Here is a 13,169-nt window from a genome sequence, read left to right on the forward strand (position 1 = left end):
TGGCCTCTGGTAACCACCAGTCTACTCTCTATCTTCATGGGATCCACCGAAAATTATTTTTAATGATGGAATTTCAGACTGAACTTCCCTAGCTCTAAAACAAAGAGGATAGACTTGTCTTTCCAAGAGTAAGTTACAGAGACTCAGTTAGGTTTCCTCCGAGATGAAGGGCCCCATGGAGATTCCTTGCCATTTTAGGATTCTGTTTTGAGTCCCACTCTGCCCCCACCCCCACTTTCACTAGGATATCAAAGGGCTTTCTGCCTTCTTTCTGCACAAAAATAAATCAAGGGAAAAACACATATTCCAGCCATCGACTTCAGAGGATGTATCACAGCTGACATTATTCCTAGAGTGGGATGAAAGGAGAATATACACAATTCTTTCATATCCACCAGACCAGAAGATCCTAATATTTTCTTTGATGATTAGAAACTGAGGTTGCCTAAATACAAGGCTATCCTAGATATAAGACATTCCTCTAATTTCTTAATGAGAACTTCCCCTTCAAAAAGTTATTTAGCCAACTTGGATGTATAAGCTTTTAGGGATACAGATTAAGTAGACCAAAAGCCATTATAATAATTATTTTATGATTTACGTATATAGTTAACGGCATATACTATGTTAAATCATGTATTAAATATTGCTTTTCTTTCCACTTTCATATTTCCTGAAAAAAAAGTTTTACTCAATGGTTTGACTCATCTCCTTTGAGTCATTTAACAAATTTCAGAATACATTATCTTTGCTTCCTTTTAGATGGTGTGAGTTGCAGCACTGTTTAAACCCTACACTGCAAGTCTCTAGAAATTATACCTCTAATCAAAAAGAACTTTCATGAAAGATTAGATTAGTTTTATACTTTATTGTGGCAATTTGGTTTGCTTTCTGCTCTATAAATTGCTCTGTAAGATATAATCATTTTTATTGCCTTTAAAATTGATATTTTAAAGACTTGTTTACATGTTTTACTTATGCATTCTTACCTCCATGTATAATTACTAAATCTGTATAAATTTATTTGCCTGATTTTTACCATTTGTATTAGATAAATATCTATGAGCTTCAAAATCACAGTGATTGAGGGCTTCTCAGGCAGTTTCCCTCGAAGAGTGCTTGATTGCTCAAAGCACTGTAATTTGGAGAGAATGCTCCACAAAGAAGAGGCTGCCCAGGAAATTGAATATAAGGCATCTGCCTTTCTTCTAAAGTGAAATTTGTGGGGGCAGAGAGGGGGCTTGTCTATATTTGGCTATATATTATATATATATATATGTCATTCAGTGTCACACTTGTAAGCATTTCTGTACTTCCTATTTATGCCAGTTCTAAAATTTACATATTATTTGTGTTCTATTCACTAGTATGAATAGAACTAGTATGAGATACTGTATGAGTAACCCATTTGTGAGATACTGTCTCACGAGATCCTGTGTGTCTTATTTAAATTACATATATGCTACTTTCTTAAATGCTGTTTGTTTAAATGTGTCATCTTTCTGAGTAATATAATTTTCATCATGTAATATCCAGACTAAATTTGGTTTACCCTCCTCCCCCTCCAAAATTCTAAACAGTACTTCTGTTTTCCTTCTGCGTTGAGTGTTTTTAGTGTGATAGCTAGATACCAAAGCTTGTATTATTAAAATCCAATGAATGCTAATTAATTTATTCACATTTCTTTTTATTTTTTCAGATGTTGATGTGGATAAACCAGATGAGAAGTCTATTATGACCTATGTAGCCCAGTTTCTGAAACATTATCCTGACATCCACAATGCAGGCACTGATGGGCAAGAGGATGATGTAGGTATTTGCTTTCTTCAAATATTGCTGGTATATGCAATGACAGTGACTCAGCTTTTTGAGTATACTGTTCTCAGAAAATTAAATTCGAATGCATTTTAATATGAGACCAACTGATTTTAAAAAGATATCACCAAATGGGGTGATGATTAGAGGAAAGGGTTTTTCTGGTTTGTATGTTGGATATATTAGAGAAAGTATTGCTAATAATAAAGGTAAGATATGTGATGCTGATACACTAAGACTGAGAAAAGATAGCAGTGTTGGGAATTCCATTTTAGTAATCTGAGAATTGAAGTAATTGTACTTCTGTCATAGCATTTGCACATCTAGATCTTGAATCCCCTCGCTCTGGTTGATCTGATAAAATCTAATTTTGACTTTTGGATTTTATTATGTCTATTGACAGCAAACATATGGAAGTAAGGTACAATTTGTAGAAGTTCTAATTATTCACTGTCGTTAGATTTTTCAGCCTTTAAATAATTTAAATAACATTAACATTTTTCGTGCTGCTCAATTACATATGTTAATTGTCATAAATTTTTTAATCAGAAAAAAAGGAAAAGGAAAAAATTTTCTGTATTTGACCTTCTGGAGAGAACCTATACTAGAGAAAAATTAATATGTTGATGTTAATTCCCAACATTTGCATATGTATATGGCAGATACATACAATATTTTAATAAAAATAGAGTTATGGTGTCCATATAATTTTATAATTTTCTTCTTCCATGAACATTATAAAGAATTCTGCAGGTCATCATATGTATGTACATTAATTTATTACTCAATCTTAATTGTTTTAATTTATAATTTTTGTTGTTATAAGCAATGCTTTTATGAACAATCTTGTAATGAAACATTGTTCTAAGATTCTCTTTTTTTTTTTTTTTTTGTGAGACGGAGTCTTGCTCTTTCGCCCAGGCTGGAGTGCAGTAGTGCAATCTTGGCTCACTGCAACCTCTGCCAGCCGGGTTCAAACGATTCTCCTGCCTCAGCCTCCTGAGTAGCTGTGATTTCAGTTGCACATTACCATGCCCAGCTAATTTTTTCTGTTTCTAGTAGAGATTGGGTTTCACATGTTGGCCAGGCTAGTCTCAGACTCCTGACCTCAAGTGGTCTGCCTGCCTCTGCCTCTCAAAGTGCTGGGATTACAGGCATGAGCCACCACACCCAGCCAAGATTCTTCTTTAGAAGTGGAATTCCTAGGCTAAAGGGCATACAAAATTTTAAGGCTTTTAAAAATGTTTCTTGTGTTGCCTTGCAGAAAGTTTGTCCTATTTCACACTCCAACCAAGACACCAGACTGCCTGTTTTCCTGTTTTTTTTTAACAATGGAAATGACCATTCTTTTAATATTTTTCAAGTAGTGTTGTATTCTATTTTTAATTATATACAGAGGTGGATTCACTGAGGAATTTTAAATTAATTAGAAGGTGCTCCTCCTCTTCCTTTCTCCTTTCTTCCTGAAAAAAAATAATTATAAGGCAGACGACATCAGGAAAAATAAGAAATGGAATTTTCAAGATGTGTGAAAAACTGTCTGTCTTCAGGTTCAGGTCTCAACTGGAGTTTTCAGAGCAGTTTGAGATGACAATGAAGAGTAATAAGAAAAGCAAAAAATGTAAAATATGTTTTCTTTTCTTTTTTTTTTTTTTGAGACGGAGTCTCACTCTGTCACCCAGGCTGGAGTGCAGTGGCACAATCTCAGCTCACTGCAACCTCTGCCTCCCGGGTTCACACCATTCTCCTGCCTCAGCCTCCCGAGTAGCTGGGACTACAGGCACCCGCCACCTTGCCTGGCTAATTTTTTTCTATTTTTTAGTGGAAATGGGGTTTCACTGTATTAGCCAGGATGGTCTCAATCTCCTGACCTCATAATCCTCCCACCTTGGCCTCCCAAAGTGCTGGGATTACAGGCGTGAGCCACCGCACCCGGCCAATATGTTTTCTAAATAGACTTAGAAACATATATAGAGAAGAAAAAGGCTAAGGAGTATAACCAAAAGCTTACAAGTAGACGTCACACCAATAGTTAGAAATCAGTGACTTCATAAAAGAATAGGCAAAATAGAGGTAACTGCTGTTTCCTAGGTCTCTTAGATGAAATTAATTTGGCATTTGATAGAAATATGTTAGCTTCTTAAGAACAATAAGTTCAGGAAACCTCTTTTGTTCCTTGCCAGGATTGGGGCACAAACACTGGCCACCAGAGTGATTTATCTATAGTTATTACTACTAAAGTAATTGTTTCTAAAAAGCACCACAAACGGCTAAAGCAAAGACTCCATGTGCAAATGCTGACATGGATTGATGCAAATATTTTGGAGTCATCTGGGGCTTGCTGGGTTTTGACAATACTGTTGTGTGAATAAGAAACTCTATAAGAAAACACATTAGACTTACCTCATATAGCACAGAGAAAATCCATCCAAACTTCCATCTGGTTTTTATATGTGAAGTCCTTATATTACCCAGATGGATTTATATCTAATTTGGTGTCTGAGGTTTTACTGTTTTAGAGTCTTTGACATTAATCATCTCTCCAGATTAGTAAACTTTGTGGCTGGAAGCATCTAAAAAAACAAAAAGAGATGCTTTACTTAATGCTCATGAGCAGAAGTTTAATGCAAAAATCCTTAGAGATTTGAAACACACAATCTATTGATATAAGCTTTTTGATATACTTTACTAAAGAGGCTTTATTATTTTCAGAGGTTACTTTAATCATCTAGAAAATAAATTCTGGTCGTTAAAAAAATTCCCTCTATCCCTTTCCTGAAAAGAGGATGCATGTGATTTATTCAGGCTTATCTCAAAAATTATTTTTGAGGAAAATGTATTGGAAACTTTGCCCTTTTTTAGTGGCATTTGTCGTGTAGTGCATAAGCATCCAAAACTGAATATTTTGAATAATGTATTTTTTGTTATGATGTAGGGCTTATATTTAACACAGTTAATGGTCACCTAATTCTGTCTAGTGAACCTTTAATATTTTGTAAACTATGCATATTAGGTTTGAGCCCTCACCTCAAAGTACTCAGTATTTGTCACTCAGCTCTTACTCTCTTAATTCATTTTTTAAAAAATTCTTGACATGAACATATCTACCAGGCTTTCATTTTTGTGTGTATTTGATTTTTATATCCCCTTTGTGATTTTATTTGAATTAAATATTTTATCGATGCCATTTTAAATATGATTTTCTTACTGAAAATCGACATCGCCATGGTTTTTTTTATCTCATCCAATAAAACTGATAAACTTTTCCCCTTAAGATACTTCTTGAATAATTAGCGCTTAGTCATAAATAAATAAAATAGGTCTATTGGCTTATCTCATTCACCTTCTAAACTTTCATTTATTTTTTCACCCATCTGTTCTTCCATTGCAACAAACATTCCTGACTGCCCTAAGAAGCACAGCGCAGGCTTAATTCTTATGAGGACAAAGAAACATGTGTGCTGTGTATATTTATAGGGAAAGTAATATGAGTCCATATACCTCTTCTTTACATACTTGACCTTCTAAAATATTTAATGTTATTTTGAGACATGTTTACAAAATATATAGCTACATATGACTATTTCAAGTTAAAAATGTCATTTTCTAGAAAACGATGTTGCCTTATTGGAGTCGAATATTTCTGTATTTTCAAAAGCTATGAAAATGTCTTAAAGTAATTATACCCTTGAGATGATCGCCTGTTTCTCTAAAGGCAGATGCCTTTCCATTGATTTTCTTCTTGTTTTCTAAATAATTTTTGACGCTGATTTATATTCTATTTCTATATATTATCTTTTCATATTGTTAGGAAATACTTCCAGGTTTCCCATCTTTTGCAAATTCTATACAAAATTTTAAGGTAAGATTTAAGTAATCTTGCATTGATGACCTCTTTCAAACATCCTGCATTCTGTAGCATTTTAGTCATTCCTTTGCATGTTCTTGTCTTTCTGTATACATTTCTTTTAATATGTCAATCACATCATTTGTGTTTCCTTTCTAACAGAACAAATAACATACATATGTGTTATCAAACGTTAGTGATAGTCTAAGCTACTCCCATGGACTTGCCCATCAATCTTTCATTATAAAATGGTATCTATCAATTAATTTCTTCTTTATAATACTTAATAACACTAATAAGAAGGACTTACAATAACTACGTTTGGTGTCTTTAAATGTGACACAGAAAATAAAAACAAAAGAAAGGTTTAGTTTTGCATCTTAAAATGTTAGCAGAGAATCAACGAACAAGGTGAGTATCCTATTAACTTATCGGTCTGAGTTTCCTCACTCTCTTCTGCTCAGTATTGGGTCTCATGGTTTAGTAAAGTTCATGACGTGGAGTAGGTGCTCAAAAGATATTAGCAGAATGAATGGTTATGAATTCCTGTCCATATCCAAGTTATTGAATGTATGTCCCATATTTCAGTTTTTCCATTTTTCTTTATGTTCCATCTAGGCCACAGGTTAAGGATATTTGTATTTATATCAACATTGTAATAGAAAAATCAGAAGCAACTAATTTCATATCAAATACTAAATTTTTTAAATATCATGCTCCATAAAGTATGAGTTTGTGTATATGTGAACATGATACACAAATGTAAATGTGACTTATGTGTATGTGGTTGTGTGTGTGTGTGTGTGTGTGTGTGTTTGAGTGAATGAGAGAGAAAGAAAAACAATAAAGTGAAAGAAAAAGTAGAGAGAATGCTGACAGTATAGCTGCTTGGAATTTAGATATAAGCAGTAGGTTGCCATGTCTTCTGAATGTGTGTGAAAGTTATCAGTTGAAGAAAAGCCCTAGACTAATGGGCTGTAAATATTGTTTTGTACTTCATTTTTCTCTTAGAAAGGAGAATATTGAGTATATAAATAGCGACACCCTTCTCACCTTATTGCAATCTGCTAGACACTTTCCAACCATTAGAAAGTCATTTACTAAATAGGCTCTAATAAAGTTATTTTAAGAACATAACCCTTTTCTCTCAGATGACTTTGTGTAACAAATAGCTCCTCTTTAGGGCAGTCAAGTGCTTTTTAAATGCAGAAGTTGATGAGCAGCCTGTCCTCAGAGGCTCACAATGAAGTCCTGTGCTCACTGTTAGATGGGTCACTTCTGGTGGCCACACTGACCTCTGGTACCTTGCAGACACACCAAGAAAAAGTATTCTCTCTGGGCTCATAAGAATGTGGTATCAGTGCTTTTCTGGGCATGAGAATCAACTGATAATAAAACATGTACCTTAATTATATTCACCTGTTCGTTCAGAAAAGACATCCTGGGAATAACTGAAACTTTGTAGTCTTGGGCTCCAGTTCCATTTCTTTCTACTTTTAACTATGTTTCTAACTTATCTCTTATTCTGCAATCATATATTGAGTGATTCTGAGTGCCAGACACTGTGTTAGATGATGAGATTAAAAAGATACATAAGAAGTGTCAAACACGTCCCTGTGAAGAGCCCACCAAACAGGCTTTGTGTGAGCAATAAAGTTTTTTAATCACCTGGGTGCAGGGAGACTGAGTCCGAAAAACGAGTCAGCAAAGGGAGATAGGGGTGGGGCAGTTTTATAGGATTTGGGTGGGTAGTGGAAAATTACAGTCAAAGGGGGTTTTTCTTTTGCAGACAGGGGCAGGGGTTACAAGGTGCTCAGTGGGGAGCTTCCGAGATTCATAGTCCAGAGAAAGAATTTCACAAGATCAATCGATCAGTTAGGGTGGGGAAGGAACAAATCACAATAGTGGAATGTCATCGATTAAGGCAGGAACCAGCCATTTTCACTTCTTTTGTGGTTCTTCAATTGCCTCAGCCATCTGGATGTATATGTGCAGGCTTGGGCTCAGAGACCTGACATTCCTGTCTTCTTATATTAATAAGAAAAACAAAACAAAATAGTGGTGAAGTGTTGGGGCATTGAAAATTTTGGGGGGATGTTTCTCAGGGCTGCTTCGAGCAGGATTGGGCTGATGTGGGAACCTAGAGTGGGAGAGATTAAGCTGAAGAAAGATTTTGGGGTAAGGGGTGATATTGTGGGGTTGTTAGAAGGAGCATTTGTCATATAGAATGATTGGTGATGGCCTGGATGTGGTTTTGTATGAGTTGAGAAACTAAACAGAAGACACAAGGTCAGAATAAGAGAAGGAGAAAAAGAGGTATTAAAGGACTAAGAATTGGGAGGACCCAGGACATCCAGTTAGAGAGTGTCCAAGGGGGTTCAGCATAATTATTTGCTTGGATCACGAGTTTTTGGACTCTATCCTTTAGTTTTTTTTTATGTTGTCATATACCAGGCCAGATTGATTTAGGTAAAAACAATATTCTTCATTTAAAAATATACAGAGTTCTCCTTTTTCAGCAGTAAGTAAGTTGAGGCCTATTCCTGTCTTCTTATATTAATAAGAAAAATAAAACAAAATAGTGGTGAAGTATTGGTGTCATGAAGGGAACAGGAAGCTGTTCGGTCCTATTTGCAAATTGAATTTTGGGAGTAAGGAAAACTAGTGTGCATGTGCCTATCCAATTAGCAGGTAGACACATGTAGGTAGAGGAGCCACAGAAGCAGAAGAGACCTTGTGCAAGGCAAAACTGGACATGCAAAGTGAAAAGATGAGAAGGAGTACTAAAAGAGCTGTCTTGTACCCAGACTCCTAGTGTTATCTGTAAAGTTTCTGTGCCGCAAAAGAAATAGCACTTGAATATAAAATTTTCTTTTTAATTCTCAGCAAGGCAAGGTACTTCTATAGAAGGTTGTGCCCTTACAGATGGAGCAATGGTGAGCGCACACTTAGACAAAGGAGGGGAAGGGGTTCTTCTCCCTGATGCATGTGGCCCCTGCTGCTGTGTCATTCCCCTATTGGCTGGGGTAGACCGTACAGGCTAAACTAATTTTGACTGGCTAATTTAAAGAGAGTGACGGGGTGAGTGGTTTGGCGGGAAAAATGGTTATGACAGAGCAGGTAATTGGAATGAGTCAGGGTGGAGCAGGTGATTGAAATGAGTCAGGGTGGAACAGGTAATCAAAAAAGGCTGCTTTATGAGGAAATTAAGTTTAAAAGTAGAAGGCAAAGAATTGAACCTACTGACATATTGATTCTTTGAAAAGAAATTTAGAACTCATATCTAACACTAGGGATCCAGCTAGGGCAGCAGCCATTAGAGGTTGTAATGGGGATTGATGGGGCAACTGGGTAGAGGGGGAGGCGAAATCAAGGAATTATGTCGACAGAAGGGAGGAGATGACCATGGTGGCCTTCTCAGACCCTGAGGGAAAGGCCTCTACTCATCCAGTGAAAGTGTCTACCCAGATCAAGAGGTATTTTAGTTTCCTGACTCAGGGCATGTGGATAAAGTCAATTTGCCAGTCCTGGGCAGGGGCAAACCCCTGAGCTTGATGTGTAGGGAAGGGAGGGGGCCTCAGAAATCCCTGAGGAGTGGCAGAATAGCAAATGGAACACTGAGAAGTGATTTCCTTCAGGATAGATTTCCATGATGGAAAGCAAATGAGAGGTTCTAAGAGGCGGGCTGGTGGCTTGTAACCTACGTGGAAGAGGTTATGCAAAACGATAGAATGGAATGAGCCTGTAAGGCTGGAAGGAGGAATTTTCCTTGGTCCAAGAACTATTTGCCTTGAGTAGGGAGGGATTGATAGGTGGAAACTTCAGTGGGAGAGTAAGTAGGAGTGACTGATGAGAAGGAGAAAAACTGGCCATGAGGGACATAAGTAGGAATACTGACTGCTTCTTTAGCTGTCTTATCAGCATAATTGTTGCCTTGAGCAATGGGGTCTGAGGCCTTTTGATGGCCTTTGCAGTGAAGGACTCCAGCTTCCTTTGGAAGTAAAGCAGCCTTGAGAAGAGTTTTTATTAAAGAGGCATTATGATGGAGGACCCTTGCATAGTGAGGAAACCTCTTTCAGCCCATATAACAGCATGGTGGTGCAGGATATGGAAGGCATAGTTAGAGTCAGTATAAATATTGACGTGTAGTCCCTTTGCAAGAGTGAGGGCCTAAGTTAAGGCAATGAGTTTGGCTTGCTGAGAGGTAGTGGAGGGGGGCAGAGCAGTAGCCTCAATGATAGATGTAGAAGATACTATAGCATAGCCTGCCTTTGCTGGTGAGTGGCGATTAGGCCTGGTGGAACTGCCATCAATAAACCAAGTGTGATCAGGGTGAGGAACAGGAAAGAAGGAAATATGGGGAAATGGAGTGAATGCCAGGTGGATCAGAGAGATACAGTCATGGGGGTCAGGTGTGGTATCAGGAATAATGTGGGAAGCCAGATTGAAGTCCAGGCCAGGAACAATGGTAATTGTGGGAGATTCAACAAATAGTGAGTACAGATGAAAGAGCTGGGGGGAAGAAAGTATACATGTCAAGTGTGAGGAGGAAAATAGATTTTGAAAGTTATGGGAACTGTAGAGAGTAAGTGGAGCATAGCTTGTGATTTTGAGGGACTCTAAAAGTATTAAAGCGGTGGCTGCCGCTGCATACAGACATGAAGGCCAGCTCAGAACTGTGAGGTCAAGTTGTTTGGACAGAAAGGCTACAGGGCGTGGTCCCGGCTCTTGTGTAAGAATTCCCACCTCACAGCCCTGTACTTTGGCTGCATGTAATGAAAAGGGTTGGGATGAGTTAGGGAGAGCTAGTGTGGGAGCAGCTTTTAGGGCTGTTTTTAAGGAACAGGAAGAAGAGTGGGGAAAGGATTTGGGATCTATGGGGTCAGCTAGGTTTCCTTTTGTGAGTTTATATAATGGTTTAGTCAGGATGGCAAAACCAGATATCCAAAGGCGAAAGTACCTAACTATGCCTAGGAAGGAAAGGAGTTGTTGCTTTGTAGAAGGGGCTGGGGTTTGGGAGATTAGCCGGACACAATCAGCAGGGAGAGCATGTATGTTTTTATGAAGAATTATGCTGAGATAGGTAATGGATGAGGAAGAAATTTGGGCTTTGGCCAGGGAGTTGCAATATCCTTTTGAGAATAGATGTTGGAGGAGCAAGAGGGCATCCTGTTGGGAAGATTTGTAGGAGGGGTTATAAAGTAGAAGGTTGTCAAAGTATTGAATAAGGTGAGAAGCAGATTGACAGAAAGAAAGTAAAGTATGAGAAAGGGCTTGACTGAAGTAATGGGGGCTGTCCCTGAAGCCTTACAGCAGTACAGCCCAGGTAAGTTGCTGAGACTGATGGGTGTCAGGGTCAGTCCAAATGAAAGGGAAGAGAGGCTGGGATGAAGGGTGTAAAGCAATAGTAAAGAAAGCATCTTTGAAATCCAGAACAGAATAATGGGTTGTGGAGGGAGGTACTGAGGATAGGAGAGTATATGGGTTTGACACCACGGGGTGGATAGGCAAGACAATTTTGTTGATAAGACGAAGATCCTGGACAGGCTTTAGTCCTCTCAAGGCCTGTTGTGGGATGGGATACTAGTGTTTAGTGGGGTAAGGGTGATTAGATTTTAATGGGATAGTAATGGGCATGTGGTCAGTTGCTAGGGAGGGAGTAGAGTTGTCCCATACTTGTGGGTTAAGGTGTGGGGTACACAAGAGGAAGACACGAAGGAGGTTTTAAATGGGGAAAAGGGTAGCAATGAGAGGTGACTGTAGCCCAGGAATAGTCAGAGAAGCAGATAATTTAGTTCAAATATCTTGACCTAATAAGCAAACTGGGCAGATGGGGATAACTAAAAAAGAGTGCATAAAAGAATGTTTTCCAAGTTGACACCAGAGTGGGGGAGTTTTAAAGGGTCTAGCAGCCTGGCCGTCAATACCTACAACAGTTATGGGGGCAAGGTACACAGGCCCTTGAAAAGAAGGTAATGTGGAGTGGGTAGCCTCCATATTGATTAAGAAGGATATGGACTTACCCTCCACTGTAAGAGTTACCTAAAGCATCTGTGATGGTCCAGGAGGCTTCCGAGGTGATTGGGCTGTGTCAGTCTTCAGCTGCTAAGCCGAGAAGATTGGGAAGGAGTCAGTCAGAGAGCCTTGGGCCAGAGTTCCAGGGGCTCTGGGAGTGGCTGCCAGGCAAGTAGGACAGTCCGATTTCCAGTGGGGTCCTGCACAATTGGGACACGGCTTAGGAGGAATCCCAGGCTGTGGGCATTCCTTGGCCCAGTGGCCAGATTTCCAGCACTTTAAGCAAGATCCTGGGGGAGGAGGTCCTGGAGGAATGCCTGGCCACTGCAATTTAGGTGTTTTGAAGTTCTTGTGTGCTGGAGATGTGGCTGGGGTTTCTCTTACAGTGGAGGCAAGTAATTGCAACTCAGACATATGTCGCCGCTTGGCTGCCTCTTCTCTATTATTGTACAACTTGAAGGTGAGGTTGATTAAGTCCTATTGTGGGGTTTGAGGGCTGGTATCTAATTTTTGGAGCTTTTTCTAATGTCAGGAGCGGGTTGGGTAATAAAATGCATATTGAGAATAGGACAGCCTTCTGGCCCCTCTGGGTCTAGGGCGGTAAAGCATCTAAGGGTTGTTGCCAAACAGGCCATGAACTGGGCTGGGCTTTTATATTTGATGAAAAAGAGCCTAAATGCTAACTGATTTGGGAGAGGTCAGATAAAGAAAAAGGAGGGTTAACCTTGACTATGCCTTGAGCTCCATCCACCTCCGTAAGAGGAAATTGTTGGGCAGGTAGGGGAGGGCTAGTTGTGGAACGAAACTGTAAGCCAGACAGGGTGTGAGGAGGGGAGATGATAGAAGGATTATAGGGCTGGGGAGCGGAGGCTGAGGAAGAATTGGGACCTGGCTCAGCCTGGCGAGGAGCAGCCTGGGGAGGAGGGGAGAGGTCAGATGGGTCCACAGAAAAGGAGGATTCAAAGGACTCAGAGCTTGGGGTGGAGACTGAAGGAATAGACAGGAGAGAAAGAAGAAAGATTTGGGATGAGTTGCACTGGGAGCAGAGACTAGGGAGGGACTGATGTGTAAAAGAATGCCTGGACATCGGGCACCTCAGATCATTTGCCCATTTTTTTGGCAAAAATCATCAAGGTCTTGTAAGATGGAGAAATCAAAAGTGCTGTTTTCCGGCCATTTAGAACCATTGTTGAGTTTGTACTGGGCCAAGAGGTGTTGCAGAAGAAAGTAAGGCATTAGGGGTCTAAAGGTCAGGTGTGAGATGAAGAACTTTTAAGTTCTTGAGAACGAAGCTAATGGAGAAGAAGGGGGAATGGAGGGTGGAAGCTTGCCCATAGTGAAGGAGGTAAGTTTGAAGAGAAAGGTAGAGACACGGAGAAGGGGGTGGTGAGCAGTCCTGGGCTGTAACGTGGGTGAGCAGCCAAAGCAGGCGTCCCCACAATTGACTTGCCACCAAGGGAATGTGGGTAAATGACCAAGGCAGGCATCCCCA

At 39.4% G+C, this 13,169-nt stretch overlaps 1 protein-coding gene across 1 annotated transcript in view; it reads left to right on the top strand.

The window, feature by feature from the left end:
• Positions 1 to 13,169, top strand: part of LOC116463206 (nesprin-1) — a 532,426-nt gene that overhangs the window by 138,899 nt on the left and 380,358 nt on the right. Inside the window, exons 10-11 of the mRNA XM_032146204.2 lie at positions 1,700 to 1,809; positions 5,627 to 5,677. Of these exons, the coding sequence (XP_032002095.1) occupies positions 1,700 to 1,809; positions 5,627 to 5,677 (161 nt within the window). The remainder of the gene's footprint in view (positions 1 to 1,699; positions 1,810 to 5,626; positions 5,678 to 13,169) is intronic.

This window comes from Hylobates moloch, unplaced genomic scaffold (assembly GCF_009828535.3).
Source record: "Hylobates moloch isolate HMO894 unplaced genomic scaffold, HMol_V3 SCAFFOLD_29, whole genome shotgun sequence".
NCBI lineage: Eukaryota > Metazoa > Chordata > Mammalia > Primates > Hylobatidae > Hylobates > Hylobates moloch.